The sequence below is a fragment of the Cryptococcus neoformans genome, chromosome 2 (genome assembly GCF_000149385.1).
Source record: "Cryptococcus neoformans var. neoformans B-3501A chromosome 2, whole genome shotgun sequence".
Lineage (NCBI taxonomy): Eukaryota > Fungi > Basidiomycota > Tremellomycetes > Tremellales > Cryptococcaceae > Cryptococcus > Cryptococcus deneoformans.
Genome location: NC_009178.1, coordinates 2,024,642 through 2,044,328, shown reverse-complemented (window position 1 = coordinate 2,044,328; position 19,687 = coordinate 2,024,642). Strand labels below are relative to the sequence as shown.

At 48.9% G+C, this 19,687-nt stretch overlaps 9 protein-coding genes across 9 annotated transcripts in view; 5 read left to right on the top strand and 4 right to left on the bottom strand.

Annotated features, from left to right (window-relative positions):
- The window catches only part of CNBB4890 (hypothetical protein), a gene marked incomplete at both ends in the record, with an annotated part of 2,658 nt that extends 2,231 nt beyond the window's left edge, over window positions 1-427 (bottom strand). The window contains 4 exons of the mRNA XM_771868.1: window positions 1-135; window positions 187-192; window positions 279-289; window positions 371-427. The exon at window positions 1-135 is cut by the window's left edge and continues 50 nt beyond it. Coding sequence (XP_776961.1) covers window positions 1-135; window positions 187-192; window positions 279-289; window positions 371-427 — 209 coding nt within the window. The remainder of the gene's footprint in view (window positions 136-186; window positions 193-278; window positions 290-370) is intronic.
- A 191-nt stretch (window positions 428-618) lies between these two features.
- Window positions 619-1,691, top strand: CNBB4880 (hypothetical protein; the record flags this gene model as incomplete). Its single annotated transcript, XM_771867.1, has 4 exons — window positions 619-668; window positions 834-1,143; window positions 1,193-1,351; window positions 1,404-1,691. The coding sequence occupies 4 exons, from the start codon at window positions 619-621 to the stop codon at window positions 1,689-1,691; spliced, it is 807 nt and encodes a 268-aa protein (XP_776960.1).
- Window positions 1,692-6,324: 4,633 nt separating this feature from the next.
- Window positions 6,325-9,568, top strand: CNBB4870 (hypothetical protein; the record flags this gene model as incomplete). Its single annotated transcript, XM_771866.1, has 14 exons — window positions 6,325-6,776; window positions 6,835-6,865; window positions 6,918-7,020; window positions 7,068-7,623; window positions 7,674-7,791; window positions 7,848-8,027; window positions 8,085-8,190; window positions 8,324-8,421; window positions 8,474-8,562; window positions 8,614-8,944; window positions 8,999-9,121; window positions 9,189-9,291; window positions 9,353-9,428; window positions 9,481-9,568. The coding sequence occupies 14 exons, from the start codon at window positions 6,325-6,327 to the stop codon at window positions 9,566-9,568; spliced, it is 2,454 nt and encodes an 817-aa protein (XP_776959.1).
- An 882-nt stretch (window positions 9,569-10,450) lies between these two features.
- Window positions 10,451-10,866, top strand: CNBB4860 (hypothetical protein; the record flags this gene model as incomplete). The annotated part of the gene is made up of 3 exons (XM_771865.1): window positions 10,451-10,495; window positions 10,547-10,631; window positions 10,691-10,866. 3 exons carry the CDS (start codon window positions 10,451-10,453, stop codon window positions 10,864-10,866), a joined length of 306 nt encoding a protein of 101 aa, XP_776958.1.
- A 911-nt stretch (window positions 10,867-11,777) lies between these two features.
- On the bottom strand, window positions 11,778-12,918 carry CNBB4850 (hypothetical protein; the record flags this gene model as incomplete). Its single annotated transcript, XM_771864.1, has 3 exons — window positions 11,778-12,137; window positions 12,194-12,481; window positions 12,538-12,918. 3 exons carry the CDS (start codon window positions 12,916-12,918, stop codon window positions 11,778-11,780), a joined length of 1,029 nt encoding a protein of 342 aa, XP_776957.1.
- A 337-nt stretch (window positions 12,919-13,255) lies between these two features.
- Window positions 13,256-14,271, top strand: CNBB4840 (hypothetical protein; the record flags this gene model as incomplete). The annotated part of the gene is made up of 4 exons (XM_771863.1): window positions 13,256-13,425; window positions 13,482-13,920; window positions 13,980-14,064; window positions 14,117-14,271. 4 exons carry the CDS (start codon window positions 13,256-13,258, stop codon window positions 14,269-14,271), a joined length of 849 nt encoding a protein of 282 aa, XP_776956.1.
- A 135-nt stretch (window positions 14,272-14,406) lies between these two features.
- On the bottom strand, window positions 14,407-14,937 carry CNBB4830 (hypothetical protein; the record flags this gene model as incomplete). Its single annotated transcript, XM_771862.1, has 3 exons — window positions 14,407-14,558; window positions 14,607-14,716; window positions 14,831-14,937. 3 exons carry the CDS (start codon window positions 14,935-14,937, stop codon window positions 14,407-14,409), a joined length of 369 nt encoding a protein of 122 aa, XP_776955.1.
- A 572-nt stretch (window positions 14,938-15,509) lies between these two features.
- On the bottom strand, window positions 15,510-16,489 carry CNBB4820 (hypothetical protein; the record flags this gene model as incomplete). Its single annotated transcript, XM_771861.1, has 6 exons — window positions 15,510-15,557; window positions 15,609-15,682; window positions 15,738-15,868; window positions 15,919-15,988; window positions 16,068-16,282; window positions 16,386-16,489. 6 exons carry the CDS (start codon window positions 16,487-16,489, stop codon window positions 15,510-15,512), a joined length of 642 nt encoding a protein of 213 aa, XP_776954.1.
- A 417-nt stretch (window positions 16,490-16,906) lies between these two features.
- Window positions 16,907-19,611, top strand: CNBB4810 (hypothetical protein; the record flags this gene model as incomplete). Its single annotated transcript, XM_771860.1, has 8 exons — window positions 16,907-17,100; window positions 17,149-17,644; window positions 17,696-18,011; window positions 18,061-18,293; window positions 18,340-18,447; window positions 18,499-18,624; window positions 18,678-18,784; window positions 18,834-19,611. The coding sequence occupies 8 exons, from the start codon at window positions 16,907-16,909 to the stop codon at window positions 19,609-19,611; spliced, it is 2,358 nt and encodes a 785-aa protein (XP_776953.1).
- Between the last annotated feature and the right edge of the window lie 76 nt (window positions 19,612-19,687).

Below are 19,687 nucleotides of genomic sequence, written 5' to 3'. Positions count from 1 at the left end.
ACTTCTCTCTCCAAAACTCGTGTTCGCTGAGGCTTGTCGAAACCGGCTACTTTCAGAATTTGAGTCGCGTTCAGGTACGCGTCTGAACGTCTGCGCATAACCGCGACATCGCGACAGACCATCTCGTATACGGGCCTGGAAACACTGTCAGTTTAGAAGCAGGTAAACAAAGGATATGGTACGTACACTCCACTATCAAAGAGATTGAGTTCAAGGTTAGCAAACTTGACACATACAATCGGGCGGCGCGCCGCTCGAATTAAAGGAATGCTGCGCACCTATATGTGGCCTGTAGAACGGGACATCGAGTTAGCAATGCTTTGAAAGCAATCCAGGATGCCATCCAGATAGGATTGGTGTAGATGCGCACCTTGTAGATGGTATTGGGCCCATTATCCCCACCAGAGGCGATGACCTTCTTGCCCATGGCGGAACGTGTCTCGGGTTGAGACTTGGAGGTAGAAGGGGGTGGGAAAAGAGGCGACTACGTAAATCTGTGTCGCCGAATGTGGCTGTGAGATGCTTGTTCCCCGCTTTGTGGTGTATATGGGCAAAAGATAGATGGGAAGAGAAGATGGAGGATGTTTCGTGGAACAGTTGTGTTTGGAGAAAGCGCGAATGAGGCGACGCGGCTGGGTTGTGGCCGGAAAACGACAGACGCGCGCGTGGTGGAGGGCGGATTTATTTTTTCCATTTTTCCTGTTTTTTTCCCGCGTGTTTCCGTGTGGCAGTGGAGGCCGCCTGTTGGGTTCGACGAGTCGCAAGAGCAATGCCATATTCATGAAGGAAAGTACTATACAGATCTATAGCCTACGATGAAGGTATGTCGGTAGGGTATGCTTCCAGGGCCAAACTGACAGAGCTCAGTTCTCTAACACGGCACCGCAACATTTGGCGAATCGTGAAGTCCTGGATCACTTTATCTCTCTCAAGCAAGAGACCGATCGCTTGGGAGAGGCCATCGCTCTCAAAAAGGCCAGGGATTCCGCGGCGGCAAGGAAGTTGTATCCGTTAGAAAGGGATGATCCGGACAAAAAGGACGATCCTAGTTTATTTGAACCTCTCAATGCGGAGAAGGAAGCAGAGCTGAAGGTGGCAGAGAGAAGAGGATTAAGTGCGGAGTTGGTCTGGGTCCAGAACGAGGTGAGTCTGACTGTTCCAACTCCATAAGGTATACTGATTCCATGCACAGGTTATAAAATATCTTTGTTCTGACATGGTACCGACTTCCCGTCAAACACCAGAGGGCGTTGCTCAACTGGCAAACGAGCTGCAAGATCATCAACTTACAAAGGCCGAAATCCTTCAGTTATGTAATCTTGCACCTGGAGAACCAGTCACTCTCTACTCTGTAAGCCTTTGCATGTTTTAAAACCAGGATATTATTTAATGGTCTGGTACAGATAATAGAAGAAGCAGATACGCGTTTCTACCCCGATGCTTCTGGGAAGCTGGACGAAATTGGCAACCAAATCTACAATACTCTCCTTACTTCCCCACCCGACGAACTTCTTCCCTACATGCCTGACCGGCCGGGTGCCGTTTCCAATGAGGATGTTTATGACCCAGTATATCTTGACAATGCCGATGCTGAGATGGAAGAGATGGCTATGATGCAGGAGGAAGAGTTCATCCACGAGACTGGAAGAGAAGGTGGAGTGGATGACGAGCAAGATGGAGATATGGACTAATAGGCGAGAGTGCTGGAGTCAAGAGCGACAAGTAATGAGCTGTAACGAGCTATATACCCTGCATATGCATACCTGTTGTATTCTGTAATGTTAGCTGAGCCGAAACCAGACGATACATATAAAATTGAATTTCGCAAAGAAGAACAATACAGGCAGCGGCGCTGGACAAGACCCCGGGCAATTTTCCCTGTAGATATGAGTATGGTGAGGTTTGTTAGGATCTGGGGCCTTGCTAATCTTATCCAGGGGTCTGTGTTATCTGGTCAAATATCGGGTGTGTGCGTCTGGTGCAATGACTGCCTGATGATGACATCGCACCTGCTTACGATCTTAAAAAAGGGACAGTTTATTGTGCTAGATAGTCGTGATCATACGCGTGTATCAGGCAGTAAAATTCCTTACTCCTCTGTATGATTTGGATCCAATTGAGTGTAATCAATCAGTGTTATTCTGTTAGGTCAAATAACATGCTCAAATATCGTATAATTAGTTGTCTGGACGTGACGCCCCTTAATTAAATTAGCTATAAAGCCTCACAAGCTTCGCAGCCCGCCGCGTGCCCAAAGAAGATGTTGCTGCAGTTTTTCTTTCTGTATGGGTTGACGATGCCTCAGGCAATCGCACCAAACAATAAAATAAACACCTCAATGTCTACATCAATAACATTAACCTCCCTGCACAGGTACTCGATAGCGAACAGTTCACAAATTTCGTCTCAACATCACAACACGCAACGTCCTCTGAACAGTTGTCGGAACTCATGAAGGTCATCGAGTGAGTCACTTATCTATAGGATTGAAGGAAACATGAACCAAAGCTGAGCCAATGCAGGAGAACCAGTGACGAGCCGATACGTGTATACAATAATTTTACACGTAGGCACTGCCATGTGATTCTCCGCGTGTCCTGCCTCCAATGTGATAAATCCTCAAGTTGACGATGTGGCATCACACATTATCCACAATTATTCATGTGTTGGTCATGCGATGTGGGGATTTCGTTGGTGTTTCGTTAGACCCTGGAAGGGTTTTTTGCCCTCCATTCAGTGGGTAAACATACTCCGACATTGCTTTTCTATGTTCCCTAATTCAGAGAAGGGGGATGCCGAGCCCCAATGAAGGACGGTATCCTTAACGACCTCATGACTCAACTAGGAATCGCAACTAGGAATCGCTGCTGCAGGTGGGACATTGTATAAAATCAAGAAGATCCAGGCAGAAACTGGTTCTAAAGATTTATTCGTGAACCAATGGATCAACCAGGTTCTGCCCAATTCCAAGCGGCTGAAGGAAGAGCAGAAGTCAGCAGAAGCGGTCATGCAGGAGGTCTGCAACTGGTTAGAAGAACAGCGCGGAGATAGATTTAACAGTGGTTTAACAGTGGGTTAGATGTTCCAGGTATGTTGTTTCTGCCATACAGCTAGCTTGAAGCGCTGACGGAAATTGAAGGCTTAGACCCTGCCCAGGATACCCCAGTTGAGATTCTACATCCCATCCTTCTAGGCATAGCCAAGTATGGATGGTTGAGCTTCCATCGAAGCGGGATCATGAAGCATAAAGGCAAAGTTGAAACCTTTTTGGCGAGATTGTGCTCCGTCTATAGAGATGATCTCAATGTAGATGATGTCGATCCTCGGTATGTTTGGCAATACCGTAATAACCTTATAGGTTGCCCCTTCCGATTCATCTGCCAGCGAGCCCCACTACAGATGTATAATCTCTTAGACCATGCCGACCGACCCCTGTACCAATTGATGTTGGCGATCGGTCGCTTAGCGGCGCATCTTTGGTACCCTGTCATCAGAGATATGCCGAAGTATCTGGTAAGTGGGAGAAAAGGCGTCTTGTAAACTTAACTGATTTAACGGTATATGATAGGAGGAGCTTCAGATTTATGTTGACAACGTCCAAGATTATCTTGACGAAAGCCATCTGGACATGACTCTGAAGAAACCGAAGGTACATTGCTTCAGCACGCCTTACAGGATGTTCGACGTTTCGGCCCTCTATCAGGCAACCGAAAGGCAAGAAAATACAATGCTGTCTTCCGAGCTTGTCCCATATATGGTAACTGTTGTTGTAGTCGAGTACGTGTGATGTGGTGGAGGCTCAGGGAAAGGTTTGAGGGAAAGCGAGGAAGGATTCGGTTGGTTGGTCTTTAGTACGTTTCACATATGGATTTCTTATTTTTCTTGGCTAATTCTAATTCCAATTTTTTTTTCCAATTTTGATTCCGTTTCCTAGTTTTGGCTGAGAAAAAACTAGCAAGCGCCAAAAACAAGAAACCCATGATTTGCGCCGTTCTAATTCTTCTTTCCTTAAATCTAATCCAAGTTTTTCAGGAATGCAAATAAATTCAGGCCTCAAATATTCATGTCTGCATGTTGAGTGAGGTCTTACGTCATGTTCGACAAGGTATCGACAACGGACACATCATTTCTTTCTACAAAAAGCACAACTTTGCAAGTCCGCAAAATGGATAAATATGAACCCCTTGCCACCCCATTCCACAATCATACCCCTGTCAATCAAACCTTGCTAAGTACTGAGAGAAACTTCTTGCATGTAGTCAACTTGAACATCCAGGAAGCGAAGGCAACATGACCCACCGTACCAGGACCAGGTCAGAAGCAGCTGATGAATAAGATCTGACCCTTCAAATTTGAGTTGGGATATATCGCTGGGCATTTGCAGGGAATGGCGGCTGCTGGAGGTACTGAAGATACCATTGGATGGTAAAATACGTGAGCAAGGAAAGATGAACTATCGTGACTAGCTCGCGACGCGACGCGATGAAGGTGTGCAAGATTCTTAATTATCTTAATTATTATGATGATGAACGACAACGGCAATGACCGCAAATCAGAGGAATTTTTAGCAGCTCGAAAATTAGCAACTGCCACCCAAAATCATGCGTTCAAATATAATTCCTGCTGTTTCAAGCGAAAATTAGAAGCGTCGGCGACGTCCGATTTTCAACTAGAATTATTAATTAGCAAGAGAAAACTAGAAAATCCATATTTGAAACGTACTTTTCTTCTCTTTATTTATGCATCACAGATAACCTAGATCTCAATAGTAACGGCTGAACAAACAGTCGTGATGTTGCTAACTGGTTTGCGCATGCTGATGTGGTTACGCATCTTGTCACCGGAGGCCTCTTCCAATACGAAGGAACGATGGTAACAGGGGGAGCAGAAGTCTTGGATTGCTGAAGCAACATCAAGACTTGGCCCTCCATTTCGGATGCTATGCTCCCAAGGAAAGACATCAAGGTAAAGATTTTCTATCATCAGGAGTAATGTATGGTATAGACTTTAACTGCTTATTGGCTGATAGGTCACGTGAGGCGGAACAATGCATCCAACGGCAAAGGTTCCTATAGCTTGGAGGCAGGCTCTGGTGAGATCTGCCGACTTGGGACATGGGTTGTGGCAGTAGATAAGGTACAGCATGAGTTGAATGCTTCGGTACCACAAAAAAGGAGCCGACTGCTAATGTCAATATGTAGGGAAAGGTCCACATCGGACGAATCTCCAACATCGTACCTCCTAACGCGGAGCAAGAAGCATTGGTAACAGTGAGGGTATGCAGAGTTGGACCTCGACATCCCGTGAACGACATGCCGACCCTTCGTGATTTCGGAGACTGCGTGATACTGCCATCTGTGGTGAGTGCTTCAATGAATATGTTGGAACTAAAGCTGAGTCTCCATGTCTTATCGAACCTGCAGACCGTTGAATTCAAGATCGCAATGGAGCATGACTGTCAATACGTCCAGTGCGAAGCCACAGGCGCCCGGCACCAGATGCAAGAACGGCAAGAGACTGAGAGAGTCACAAGATCATGAACACCGCGATGATGAACACTTCATCATCAATATCTTGCCCTTGCACAATCCACACCTGGTCCGAGAAGTCTTGCCTGCAGAGCTTACAGCTCCAAAACGTGCCTTCCCAGATCGACAGGGCCGGCTGAGGGAGGTAGTGGATAGGACGGGAAATGGGAATAGATAGTCAATGAGGTCAAAGAGGGCAGAGATGCGCCGACAGACGAGGGTGTTTTGAGCGAAGTAGTCACACCGGTTGTAGTGGATATTGATATGAATTGAGGATGACCAGTGTTGGAATCAGTATAATTGGCGTTTCATTGAAGGTCATGGTGATTTTGCAGAATGATATCGACATGAGCTCAGTAGTCCCTTATAAGAAAGGGTGATGAGATGTCAGTGATTACGACTGGTTAATGTATCATTCTGATATTCTTTTGATTTCGACATCAGACTGATATACATCCATGTGCCGCATCAGACTGATATGTTCCTGATCTCCGCGGATGCATCAGACACGCCTCGTCGCAGTCTGATACCAGGGTTCAGCAGCCGTGTATTTGGTGCTGAGTGTATGATGCGGAGATGCCATCCGCAGCAAGTGATCGGCGGCCGGACGGCGGGCAAAGAAGTGGAATAAGAAGCTCAATTATTTATTGATGTTCCTTGGTGTCCTCGGTCGGCTGGTGCACAGATTTCCATCTTATCGACATCTACTACCCTGTCATTTTCAGCAGTACAATACCATACCACATAGATGCCTGGAACACCACGGGTACATCACAGGACAGACCTACATATCTAGATGGCCACCCAACTGGCCATGGACTGGACGGACTTTCACCACTCTCAGTGGCCGAAGCAACAAGATAGTGGCGGCCTTGTACCGCCCACCGACGAATGGGATCTTAATGACGTCCTCAACACGGAAATGTTTGGCTCCTCAAGTACTCTTGCGGCTTCATCATCGGAGCAAGAGCCTCGACCATCGTCAAGTAACAGCCTTCCACTGAACATATCTGAGCCCCTGGGCTCCAATGATGCCCTGTTCCAGTCATATATTTCGCAGAGCACGAAAATGTTAGGCGGGATGGGAGAGACTGAACAATTATTGGAAACGGAGCGTGCATTTCCTGGAGATGGAGCATTGCCCTCTTCCATTACAAACCCTCGTGGTCGTGCCGTTACCGCAGACGCCCCTACCCCGTCGTACAAACCGGCGTCGGCATCTGGAGAACCTCCTTTGAGGAGAGGGATGTGCGTATATTGAAGATCGATATGCTCAGTTGAGGAGCTGACATTCGAGTTTAATTAGGGCTTGTATGTTTTGCCGGCGAAGGAAACTTGTCAGTGACTCATAGAGCAAGATAGAGGATAGTAGTTGACCACTGACGATAGCGGTGCTCTGGAGAAAAGCCAACATGTGCGAGCTGTGTCAGACACAACCAATCATGTGAATACCGGGTAACTGAAAATTTTTCAAAGGTTCGATCCCGAAAGAGTAGGTTGATGACATACCGCTGGACCATAGCTAACGCAATGTCCCAGATGGAATCTATGAGGGCAACCATAACCCAAATTATCACTATTCGCAACGACCTATCGCCAATTTCTCAGTTCCTTTACCTCCTATTTTTGGTGGCCTTTTATCTTATGCTCCTGCACAGCACGAACAACCCGGATTTGATCCAGTTCCTTCCAACGCTTCTTCTTCCACCCCTTCCGTTTCGGCAATATTCAATTCCGCCTCCCAAGCTGTACAGCCTTGCCCCTCACCCTCCACAAATACCGACCATCCTCCACAGTCTTCGGCACCGGAAACCGTTAGCTTCTTTCCGGAGAAGGAAGAGGAGGACGCCGTTGAGCGTTTAACCGAACGACTAGGAGAATTTCTGTTTAGTCACAAAGGGAGTGAAGATACCTCTCGAGCTGTGGATACCCCCACTCTGAGTAAAGAAACGGGGTGGCAAAAGAAAAGGAAGACGGGGAAAGATGGCAGATGGGCGACGGATGGGAAGCCGACGAGCGAGAATGTAAGACGGGCTGGAGTTCTGCAGACGACGATAGAGTCTGATGGGTTGAGTAATGAGACTCGTAATGCTTTGTGAGTGAGATGTGACTTCCCGATCCTTGCCAGCTAACCAATGTCCCTAGGCTGGAGTTCTTCCTGTCAAGCCCATACAAGTTCTTTGACATGAATATCCCTCGTTTGCGATATCGCTTGTCATTTACCGATAAGAGAAGACCGGCGTTGGCACTGTTGAATGCGATGGTAAGTTTGAGATTGACATTGAAGGATGTTTAACTCATCTAATGCCCAATGTTTAGTATCTATGGGCCGCGCGACTTTCTGATGTGCCCAACTCTGATGCAATGGAGCGACATTTCTTCACCAAAGCTTGTCAACATCTGGGGTCTGCCACCGCAAGCGATGATCAACTCATGGACACTATCAGAGCTGCTGCCCTTCTAAGCATCTACATGTATACCCGAAGCCGCTATCACGAGGTAAGCAATCGAGCACTAGTGAATCTTATGTGCTGATCGCTGGGACGTGGGGATTAGGGCTGGTTAGTAGCAGGTGTCGCTGTTAGACTGGTACTTTCCTCGGGTATACATCAAATTTCTTCTCTCACTTTCCAGCCTTCTCCCTCCGAAGATCCGCTACTGCGTAACAGAGTTCATCTTCTTTCGCCTCCTAAAGATCCCATAGAGCTGGGGGAGCGCGTACATACTTTGCAAGTCCTTTAATAATTATTCAATTCCTAATCTAACAATGCCTTGCAGTTGGATTGTGTTTATAGTGGAGCGAGCAGGGGCGTTAGCGACTGGGTTTCCATCTACCATACGTGACGAAGATATCTTGACGCCTTTTGGCAAGCCTCTGAGCGACATATCATCCGTAAGATGCTGATGCATTGAAAGACGAGGGCACAGTGGCTAATGAGCTGTAGCAAAACGTCACTCTACATGATGATATCACTATAACGGACATGTATCACGATACAGGCGACTCGAATCCCAAAACGATTTATACACACAAGTACACTCAACCTCTAACGCATCATTGGATCTTAACTGATTTATGGTTTAGTTCACAATGGATCCAGGCATTAGCAATACTCGAACGGGCTTCAAAACTAGCTTTCCTCAAACCTTCCCGAGACTCTGATTATACAAAGGCTTGGGTGGAATACACAAACGCCCTACGTTCCAGCAACGCTCAAGCATCTCCCCCTTCGCCGCCACCTGTTTATCTTAATCAACCGAAGCACAGGAACCCGAGAGAGTACCGAGAATGTCTGCTGGCTTTGGACAATCTTCGTAAAAATTTGGGTGTGGAGGGACTATCGCCTTTAGAGAGGAAGAGGATGGCCGATGCCATTGGAGCGCAATTGGTTATCCCGCCCAGGACAATCCATTTGGTAAGTGAGGATCGTTTTCCCTCAAGGAATTCTTTTCTCACTGCTACATTGCAGCATCATCACTTTGCAGCGACTGAGCTGCTGCTTCATGACATCAACTGTACAGATGCTGATAATAGCGAGGCTATGAAAGCTGCTCGTCAGAGTGTCGATCTGATTAGGTGTCTGCCTCAAACTGTAAGTCCCCAACCGTTATCTTTTCATATGTATAGTCTCGGCGAGCTGACCTCGTCTGGTATCAAAGACGTATCATCGCTTCGACGGGGAGATTTCAGTAGTATGGTGTTTGATTGCAAAGTGTATGATCAAGGAGTTGGGGCGTTTAAAGCGAGCTGGAGATGACGATGGTAAGTTGAAATATACATAGATTTCTGTCGCCTAATCTGAGCGAATATTTGTGCGAAGCAGCTTGTGAACTAGTTTCTGAGGACGTCGACGTCATCATTAACGAACTACATCATGTTGGAGAAGCGTTACATATGTCGTAAGTGTGGTCCATATCAAAAGAACGATCAGTTCAACTTATGTCTGCTTAGTCGTACACAAGCGAAGGCGATGGAAGAGCTCAAACGTGTAGTTCTGTCAAGCCATAAAGAGCCAACTTCACCTGTCGGAAATGCCTAGGGGAAATCAGAGGTTTACGAGAGAGCCGTGGATGTGCTGTATGTGTGTTCCTGATATCTGTGTCTTTACTCCAGCGGACAACTCACATAAGGTTTCTGATAGAGAGTCGGTATGTATGTCTTGCATAATCCTTCCACTGCTTGTATGCATGTACTTTAGATGATCTGTTATTCCTACTCGCGCTTGAGTATTTCAACTGCGCTCTGCGGTTACTCTGAACCCGGCAATTGGCAGTGAGACACCCATCAACTGCTGTTCGCCGTCGGGACAGAAACGGGCCCGTGCACTCAGCTGTGTGTGCCCCTGGGGTTTTGCCACCCTGTATAGGTGGTTTTACAAGAGCGCTACCATCACGCGGGCGGTGCCAGATCGATGGCCCAGTACTCGGCACAAAGGACCCTGACACTGGACCATACTGGACGGGGACGCTGTTCGAATCTCGTTGGAGACTGGTGAAGTGGATTTCTGAAGCAAAAGATTTCTGACTGCCACTGTCTTGCTTTGGTAATCATGATACCAAGCATTGCAGCAGCACACCACGGTCCTAGCTAAAGGACCGGCCTGGCACGCATAGAACAGCGATGCACACGATGCACCTGCTGTCGCGAACCTTGCCAGCACCAGTCGAGAGACTCGCCCGCTCGCGTGTAGGGTTTTCCCAGTTATTCGGTTATATAGCTTGGGTTTCCCTTTTTGCTTCCATCGCTGCTATGGATCCAAAGGAGAGACTCGCGGTGGAAGCCTCCAGCACGTTCGCATTGACGTCAGGAAGCCGTTATCACACACACCTCCTTTGGCTCCTATATATTGGCCCGCTGGAGAGGGCTGTGCCGACGTACTCACTTGTCTCTAATCGCCACTGACAGCCATATACCCACAGCCATGTTTGCGCCGAGGATATTCGAAAGCCCTGCGAGGAATATGCACGTAGGTCGACTATCTTGATGCAAAGTGCCTGGCTCACCTTGTTTGCGCAAGTGGCGAAACTATCAGTACAACGGTCCTCTGACTCCAGACATGGAAATGGCGTTCAAAAAGGAAGCTTCTCGAGCTCTTTCTCGCAGTATGATGATGTTCTCTAATCAAACGCGGTTCAGTCAACGACGCTGACGGGAGAGATAGTAGGCTCTGGATCTCTTGGTTTCTCTGTCTCGACCTCTGCCACTACCGTAAACGGTGTTACAACCGGTATGACCGAGTTTCAGGTGGGCAAGGGAACGGCCTGGACGGCAGAGGAGACGGCCGTGCTAGATGCAAAGTTTGCAGCGCTGGCGCCGAACGGGAGGATGGTCGGGTAAGTCGGTTTGGTTATGTCCAACGTAACATCAAAAAGTTCCGTATAGTGAATTATTGACTTGGCCCAGTCCGAATGGGCGGTCCTTGATCATGACTGGATCATCGCAACAACCAACGATGAGCCGTGTTGAAGATACTCCTCGAGCGATCGAAGCTCCTCCTCCGGTCCACCATGACACACAGGACTATACCCCTTTGCACCACGACCAAGTCTCACACCGCTATGCCAGTCCGTCGCCCTCAAAGCATTCCAGACGGGGCGCTCCCTACGCTCCAAGCGTGAATGCTGCCCCTCCGCAATCTGTTCAACCTTTTTACAGTCCCACGCCACCCAATATCCCTTTGAATCAACACTATACTCAACCTGAAGCCAAACCTCTCCCACCCACATTGCTTTACCAGCCAACTCCATTACCCTATCCGGCTTTACCTCGTTCTGCTCTTTCCCATCATAGCCACCACCCCACCCATGCGAATGACCCAAACCACCCACATGCCCATTTTGCTCCCTCACCTACCGATGCCGGTCCATCTACAAGTCGCAGACTGTCCAGGACGCCCGCTCCAGGCACTCCCGCTGCGTCTGCAAGACTTGGTAGCTTCAAATCAATCACTTCCAGGTTCAAAAAGACCAAGGAGACGACTGTATAGCCACTTGACCACTTACAAGTAGACTCCATGTTTTACATATGACGTCTAATGCATGTGATAATCATCCCTGCGTTAAAAAGTGGAGGATACTGAGGATACTTTTCCAATCTATTTTGAGGTATACACTGATCCTTTCTTTTTTTGCTTTTGAAAACCTTCCTCAGGCAAAAAAAAATCTATCATAACCCCCCCCCCCCGCTGAAGAATCATTTTCGCTTTCGCAAATCCTCTTCTGCTTCAGATGTGACCGCAGCTGAAGCACCTACACTCTCTGGCACTCGCTCCAACGCGCCCTGTTCGCACCATCATCACTTCTCGAGTCTTGAGCACCCATACCTCGCACCACGCGGATAGCGACAATGCAAGCCATGTAAAACCACGCGGTCGCGAGGATCCAGAGGATGGAGAGCATGGAGACAAAGCCAATGTGTGTCCAGTAGGTAAGGAATCGGCCTTGTTCGGGAGTCCATTCAAAGGGGATGAATTTGGGCAAGTCGAGATAGGTGCTGCGGATGACGAGGAAGAGACCGACTTGTCGAGTGATGAACCATGAGATGAGGAAGACGACGAATGTGAAGTCGCAGAGAGTGGTGAAGGAGAGATAGCGAAACATTTTGGCGAGCTAGAATGGATGTTACAATGGGACGGGGTGGAGAAAAAAATGATGAAATGACTTACTGGTAAGAGAATGTCGCAAAAGTCCATAAGACAGTGGATAAGGACACCGACCGAGGTAAAGTTCATGGCATAGCTCCCCACAATCAAAGTAATGGTCAAGATGTGGTGCCCAAACATCTGCCAGTGGTCTTTTCTTCGCTTCTCGCAGTTGATCACGAGCAGCTGGTGGAACCACCAACCGAGCTGGGAGAGATAGTAAAACTTGGTAAGTGCTGGGAGAGGGATGACCGGGTATGTGCCCCAGAGCTGCTCGGGAGATGTTGGAGAGGCATTTTGACGGAGGACAATCTACGAACAAAAATCAGGCCCTGGCAAGGCGAGCGACGACGGAAAGCAGTACTCACGACGCCAAACGTCCAATATATAGAGCAATACAGCCAGCTCCAACCTTGCTCTGCAAACCGCGTGACGGTATGCTCCCTCTTCTTCCTGGCCTTTGCATATTCTCTCTCCTGTCCCTTGACCCTCGGCGGGCTTGGCAGACATATTCGCATAAAGGGAGAGAAGACACCCTTCATGGCCGCCTCCCGGAGCACAGTGAATGCCAGCGCCCAGAAGACCACGAAGCAGGCATCTCGCGGGCCCTTGTCGTACAGTGTCTGCGCCGACGGGTGGGCGAGCGGGTCTGTGATGGGATACGACAAGGTCACAAAGGGCCGCAGGGACTGTGGGACATAGGAGTGGAGGAGGGACGGGATGGCGGAGGTGGTGAGGTTGCACGCCATGCTGGGGCGCTGTGGTGCGGAGTGCGGTGTCGTGGGGAAAGAGCAGTCAGTCCACGAAGCCAGCTCGTGGGTGTCTGGCAAACCTGTGTGCTGCGGAGGAGGAGGTGGTTTTTGGAGGAGGAAAAAGACTGGTACGCGGCGGTGATGGACAGAGGTATAGATGGGCCTGCGAGAAACTTAATTTACGCCTCTATTTGCTCCCGAAAAGCCTATTACAACCCATCCCATTGGCCATTACGATATTATGATGACGCCACCACATCTTTTCTAATCGCCATTACAAACCCATCCGCTAATCGAGCACCGACATAGCGCGCGGAAGATCGCCCAGAACACCATGCATCTGCACCTCCTTGTTCAGATACCGACACTCCACTCCACGCCCACAGCCATGGCCATCCTCTCCACGCCGTCGCCGACGCTCTACGTCTCGGGGCTCGAGACAAAGACAAAGAAGCCGGAGCTCAGGCAGCAGCTCTACGCGCTTTTCTCTCCATACGGCAGAGTGTCAGTTCTTCTCCTGCCTTTCAGCGTGCTTCTGCTGACACTGTGCTGTTTGGCAGGATTGATGTGGTCGCGAAGAAGCATGACGGGGGAAGAGGACAGGCGTTTGTCGTCTTCGAGGAGCAGGTCGCCGCCACGGCGGCATTGAGAGGGTTGACAGGCGAAACATTCTACAACAGGGAACTGGCACGTCTCTTCATCTCTTTGCCAGCTATCAGACTAACCCCAAGCAGAGAATATCATACGCCAAAAAACCGTCGTACGCCACCACCGCCCGTCAAGACCCTTCAGCCTCCCGGGAAGCAGCCGCTATCCAGGCCGCCAAACTCACCGTTTCCAGAGCCCAAGACGAGTATGAGCAGCTTGAAAAGGAGAGACACGATGAAGAGGCCGGTTTCTTGGGCGAGAAGAGAGGCTTGGAAGACGAGGGGGACGAAAGGGGAGCAAAGAGGGTTAAACAGGAGGACGATGAGGCGATGGAGATTGAGATGGATGAGGGTCAGTCGATACCCCATTGTGTTGGCGTAACAGGTCATGTTGCTAATAGTGACTGCTAGAAGAAGATGAGGAGAAACCGGTGCTCATCTGCTCAAATCTTCCCGCAGAGTGTAATGCCGATATCATGGGTGCTCTCTTCTCTCAGTACGTTCCATTAATGCTCCATACGAAATACCACCTAACACGATCCATCCAGATATCAAGGCTTCGTCTCCGCCACCCAACTCCCGTCCTCCTTCACACCTCCTTCCTCCCACCCCAAGCCCAATCCCGGCGCCGTCTCTTTCCACGCTACATTCCAGTCAAGGGATCAGGCCGCCAAGGCAAAGGACGAGGTTAATGGCTATCTGATGCAGCCAGGATGGGCGATGACGGCGACTTTGGCTTAGAAACATTAAAAGCGGGCCGGGGTTAGATTGGTATGTACAGATTTGCATCCGGTGTAAAAAAAATGGACCTGTACAACAGAAAGCGAAGCGTTTCGGCCTACTGAGAAATCTCCTTGTCTCGCTCGTCACCAAGCAACGCCTCCTTCTCCCGCAGTTGCGAACTGCTCGTCGCACTGCCAAACCGCTTGAGCACCTCTGCCGCACGCTTCATCTCGTTTGAGAAATCAGTCATCACTTTTCGAGCTTCCTCTGACGTGTTACGGGTCAGCACAGTCGATCGATAGTTGGCAAACTAACCCTGTCTGTGCTCTTCTTCCTCAATCGCCTGAACACCTTCTATCAGACTTTGTTGTGCTTGCAAGTCGAGCTGGTGGAAAATGTAGTGTACGTGGAGGATGATATCGTACCTGAGGCTGTCTATCAGTTTTACCTTTCGAGTAGTCATCCTTTTGACCAACGTCGAAGCTAATGCCTGCTCCGCGAATTCTAAACCGGCGTCAGCCACTTTGCGTTTTACTCACGAAACCTGGTCTACCTTGCAGAAACGGAACCATCTCTCCCTGAATTTCATCCCATTTGTCTTCCAGCTCTGTCTTTGAATCGAAACGGCCAATCTTTTACATGACATATCAGACTCTCCATGTATCCTGATAATCGCCCTCGAGACGAGTAACACTTACTTCGGCCATAGGGTCAAATTCAGTATACTCTTCATTCGTCTGAACATGATTTTTTGTTTCATGCCGCGCCTCAAACGCTTCTTCATTTTCGGGCCCAGTTGTCAAAGCTAGAGCATGGTCGACAGACTGGACTGTACCGGTCGAAGCAGGATGAGGTCGCGCGGTAGGGGAGCTCTCCGGGTGTGGGTCTGATAGTTCAAAGAATTCTGGTGATTGCGTATTAGACATTGTAATGCTGAAGGTATGGGTCACGTAAAATAAGGTGAGTGGCAAAGATGGAGCGTGAAAGATGAAGACGAGGAGGCTGAGGATGAACAGGCAGAAATAGGTGACTGGACTTTATACGTCTCGCGCTATTACGCGGTCTGTGCGCCGGGCGTCAATCGTCATCCTTCCTTCCTTCCTTCCTTCCTACCTTCTCCCTTCCCAGCCACATATTTCTTTGGATGCTGAATGCCATATACAAGACCCGTGTTCGAGTGCAAAATGCCAACATGTATATGCATATGTCCTAATCCTTTTAGTCGATGAGATACTTGCGCTTGAAGAATGATCGGAGATGCAAAAGCTACACGCGCAATTATCAGCCACAGTAGTTATTTGTTGATATCATACTCACTTGCCAGACACCAAGTCCTATGGTGCAGCAGATAATGAGGACTGAAAACACCTTGACTCGCTGGTTTGTGCTCTCTACATACGTTCTTCGCGTTAGTAGCTACTGACAAGGCGCGAGATGAAATCCTACCGTTGGTATCTCTCATTCGCATCTCTCGCCTTTGGAGGTATCCCATCTCCTCAACGATTTCCTTGGTGACAGCTTCAAGCTTGCGCATCTCGACTTCGAGGATTGAAAGGGATTCTTGATTGGCGATAGCACTATCAAAAAATCAGTCGTCATCGCAACCTACATGGATCGTGAGGCATACTTGTAGTCAATAGCATCGGCACCAATGTCAACATCGAGTTCCACAGACCTAACGACTCTCGGGTTCCCAGCTACAACACGTCGATCAGCCCAATTCTCCGCCAATCACCTCCGTTGACAGTTCTCGGTCACCGCCCAACGCAGACTCACATCCAGTGTACCGGTTGGTTAAGCAAACGCCGACGTCTGCAGATTCGTGCGTAGTGACCGCAAGCCTAGCCTCTCCCCTTACATCCTTCTTTGACAGATACACATTCCCTCGTTCAGAGCCATCAAGGATTTGGATATCGACTTGTTGATCAGGTTCACCGGGGACATTGGCGGTGACAATCACAAGAGAGTGTGCGGATGCAAAGTTCCAAATACTAATACGTAGTCAGGTGGGTGATAAGCAAGGTACTCAAAGTCACGAACCATTCTATGTCGCGTGGTTAGTGTGCGTCACCATCCAGATGAGACAGAATGGACATACTGGGCTTGGGATTCCGATCGGAAGTGAGGTCAAACTTGACAGCGTAGACTGCTGTCAGTAATGTGAAAAGGTATAACAGCGAGGGGATTCGGAGGATCATGGCGGGGCAATGAATGTATACCTGTTTTGTGTGATTATACAGCTGGAGAATGACAAAATGGTTACGCTTGTCGAATAACAGCTTCGTTGCAGGCCACGTCCAAAGACGTGGTGGAGGGTGGGTGCCTAGTCTCAAAAGGCTTGCCAATGGTTCTAACTGCCTTCCGTGCCTATCCAATCACTTTCCTATCCGCGCCTATACTTCCGTAATTGTAACGAGTCGCCGGTTGCCTTGTTCTTTTTTTATTTCGCTATTTTCGAGCGAGACGTGCTTTGGATTTCAGAAAATACAACCAAAACAGCTGCCCACGCAACAACCCCCTCCAGCATCTGCATGCTACCTTCTACCCTCGCGAGAATACCCATACGCCTCTTACACCCACAAGCCACTCAGCAGCTCAGATCACTCTCGAACACAATGGCAACCAACAAGTCAGCTGTCACACAGCCGACTTGGTACTCTCCAGCAAAATCAGCAGACGAACCAGTACTCAGAGTCTACAACTCCCTCACAAGATCAAAGGATGTCTTTGTTCCCACAAACGGAAGGAGAGTCGACTGGTACAACTGTGGTCCTACCGTCTATGACTCATCCCATATGGGTCATGCCAGGTGAGCTCGTCTCTTTGGAATACTCGTGCAATGGCTGAACCACAACAGGAATTACCTCACTCAGGACATTGTTCGAAGAATATTGCGAGATTATTTCAATTACGATGTCAACTTTGTTATGAACGTCACCGACATTGATGACAAGATCATCCTTCGAGCTCGTGAATCGTACCTCCTGGACCAAGCCATTTCCACCAACCTTGCTCTTACTCCCGAACTCATATCCGACGTCGAAGCTGCGTTTACAAAGTATCTCGCCAAACCTCTCAAATCCCTTACCGCCCCTCTTGAACACTCTCCTAATGCCACTTCTTTTGAAATCCTGGACTTGCTGTTGCAAAAGGACCAGTCTGAAGCTCAGTGGGCAAAGGAAGCTCGAGAAAGGGAGGAAAAGTTTGGAATGTACTTGGCAAGTCTTTCAAAAGCTAGGGATGCGTACAATGCTGCCCAGCAAAGGGTCGGAAAGCCCGAAGGAGAGGGACAAGCTGTCAAAGACTTGGTTGAAGGAGCGACCGACGTCCTTGGGCCGTATCTTGGTGAGAAGGTATGGCATATCTTTATTGTTTCGATCAGCACTGATTCTGGATATCTGTAGCTTGGCCATACAATTGCCGATCCCATCGCTGTCTGCCGACGTCTCGCCTCTTACTGGGAAAATGCCTTCTTCACCGATATGGCCCGTCTCCGTGTACTCCCTCCCGACACCATCACCCGTGTTTCCGAATACGTACCCGAAATCGTCTCTTTCGTCCAACGCATCGTCGACAACGGATTTGCTTATGAAGGTGGTGGAAGTGTTTGGTTTGATGTCGACAAGTTTGAGGGTGCCGAGGGTGATGGATTCAGGCATGAGTATGCCAAGCTCCAACCTTCAAGTAAGGGCAACAAGAAGCTCTTGGATGAAGGTGAAGGTATGTTCCGCCTGTTTATATTCAGAAACTAGGTCTAATCTACAGATAGGTGCTTTAACTGGTTCCCAGGGAAAGCGGCGCCCAGCGGACTTTGCTCTTTGGAAAGCCAAGTCCAAGCCTGGAGAACCTGCCTGGCCATCACCATGGGGAGAGGGCCGACCTGGCTGGCACATTGAGTGCTCTGTCATGGCTAGTGCGATCTTGGGTAGCGGAATGGACATTCACTCTGGTGGTGTGGATTTAATGTTCCCTCATCACGACAATGAACTTGCTCAAGCCGAGGTGAGTAGTATAAATCACTGGAAGACGCCTCTTATGCCATCGATAGGCATACCATGGCTGCAAGCAATGGGTCAACTACTTCTTACATACCGGTCATCTCCACATTGAAGGTTTAAAGATGAGCAAGTCTCTCAAAAACTTTATCACCATCGATGTGAGTAATAGATCTGCCAAACGTGCCAGCTAAAGCTTACAAATTCTATAGGAAGCTCTCCAGACATATTCTGCCCGACAGTTACGACTTGCTTTCATGCTTCAAATATGGAATGCCAAGCTAGACTTCAAAAAGGACCTGATCGTTGATACCAAGGCCAAGGAAGAGACATTTGACGTAAGCTTCAAGTCGGACTACTAGGAACATTATTCCTGACAGCCACTGAACAGAATTTCTTCACAAACGTCAAGGCTAGAATGAGCGATGCCGCTGCTCGAGGTCCCAACGAGGACGGCAAGCACCATTACGAGGAGGCGGAGAAGAGCCTCATGGCCGAGTAAGTCGTCAATTGCAATCTCTGATCTCTATACTGATTCAATGGACAGCTTTCACAAAGCTCAAAATGATTTCCGAGCTGCTCTTTGCGATTCCTTCAACACTCCAGCCGCCATTCAAATTCTTCTTGACCTCGTATCCTCCGTCAACCTCTATTTTGCGTCTCGTGGCCGAGAGTACAACATTGCTCCTGTCGTTACCGTTGCTCAATGGATTACCCGTATGCTTCGTATGTTTGGTCTCGGCGAAGGCGACGTCACATCTGGTCAAATAGGATGGGGCAAGGAGGGTGATGAGGCGTCTGGCGGCGACTTTGAAGGCAAGCTCGACCCTTATCTCCGAGCGATGGCCTCCTTTCGAGATGATATCCGTCGACTCGCCATTGATGGCGCCACCCCTGGGGAGATTCTTAAGCTCTGTGACAAATTTAGAGATCAGGACCTTGCGAACCTCGGTATCCAGCTCGATGACGGCCAGTCAACAACTGGCGGTGCCTTGTACAAACTTGTTGACCCGGCTATCCTCATCCGAGCCAGAGAAGAGAAGGAACGAGCAGCTGCGGAGAAGGCTGAGAAGAAGAAGGCTGCAGAGGCGAAGAGGCTCGCTCAGCTTGAAAAAGGTCGAGTGCCTCCTCAAGAGATGTTCAGGCCTCCCAACGTCGCCGAGGGAACATACTCTGCATGGGATGAACAAGGGTTGCCTACAAAAGATGGTGAGGGGCAGGACTTGAGCAAGAGCTTGCAGAAGAAGGTGGCGAAGGAGTGGAAGGTTCAGGAAAAAGCGCATGGCGCATGGTTGGCTTGGCAAAAGGAGCAAGAGGGAAAGTAGACGGTGTAGGTCTATGGCATAGGGCAATGTGTACCAATATAGATATATTAGTATTTCAGGCATGTTGGTTATTTGG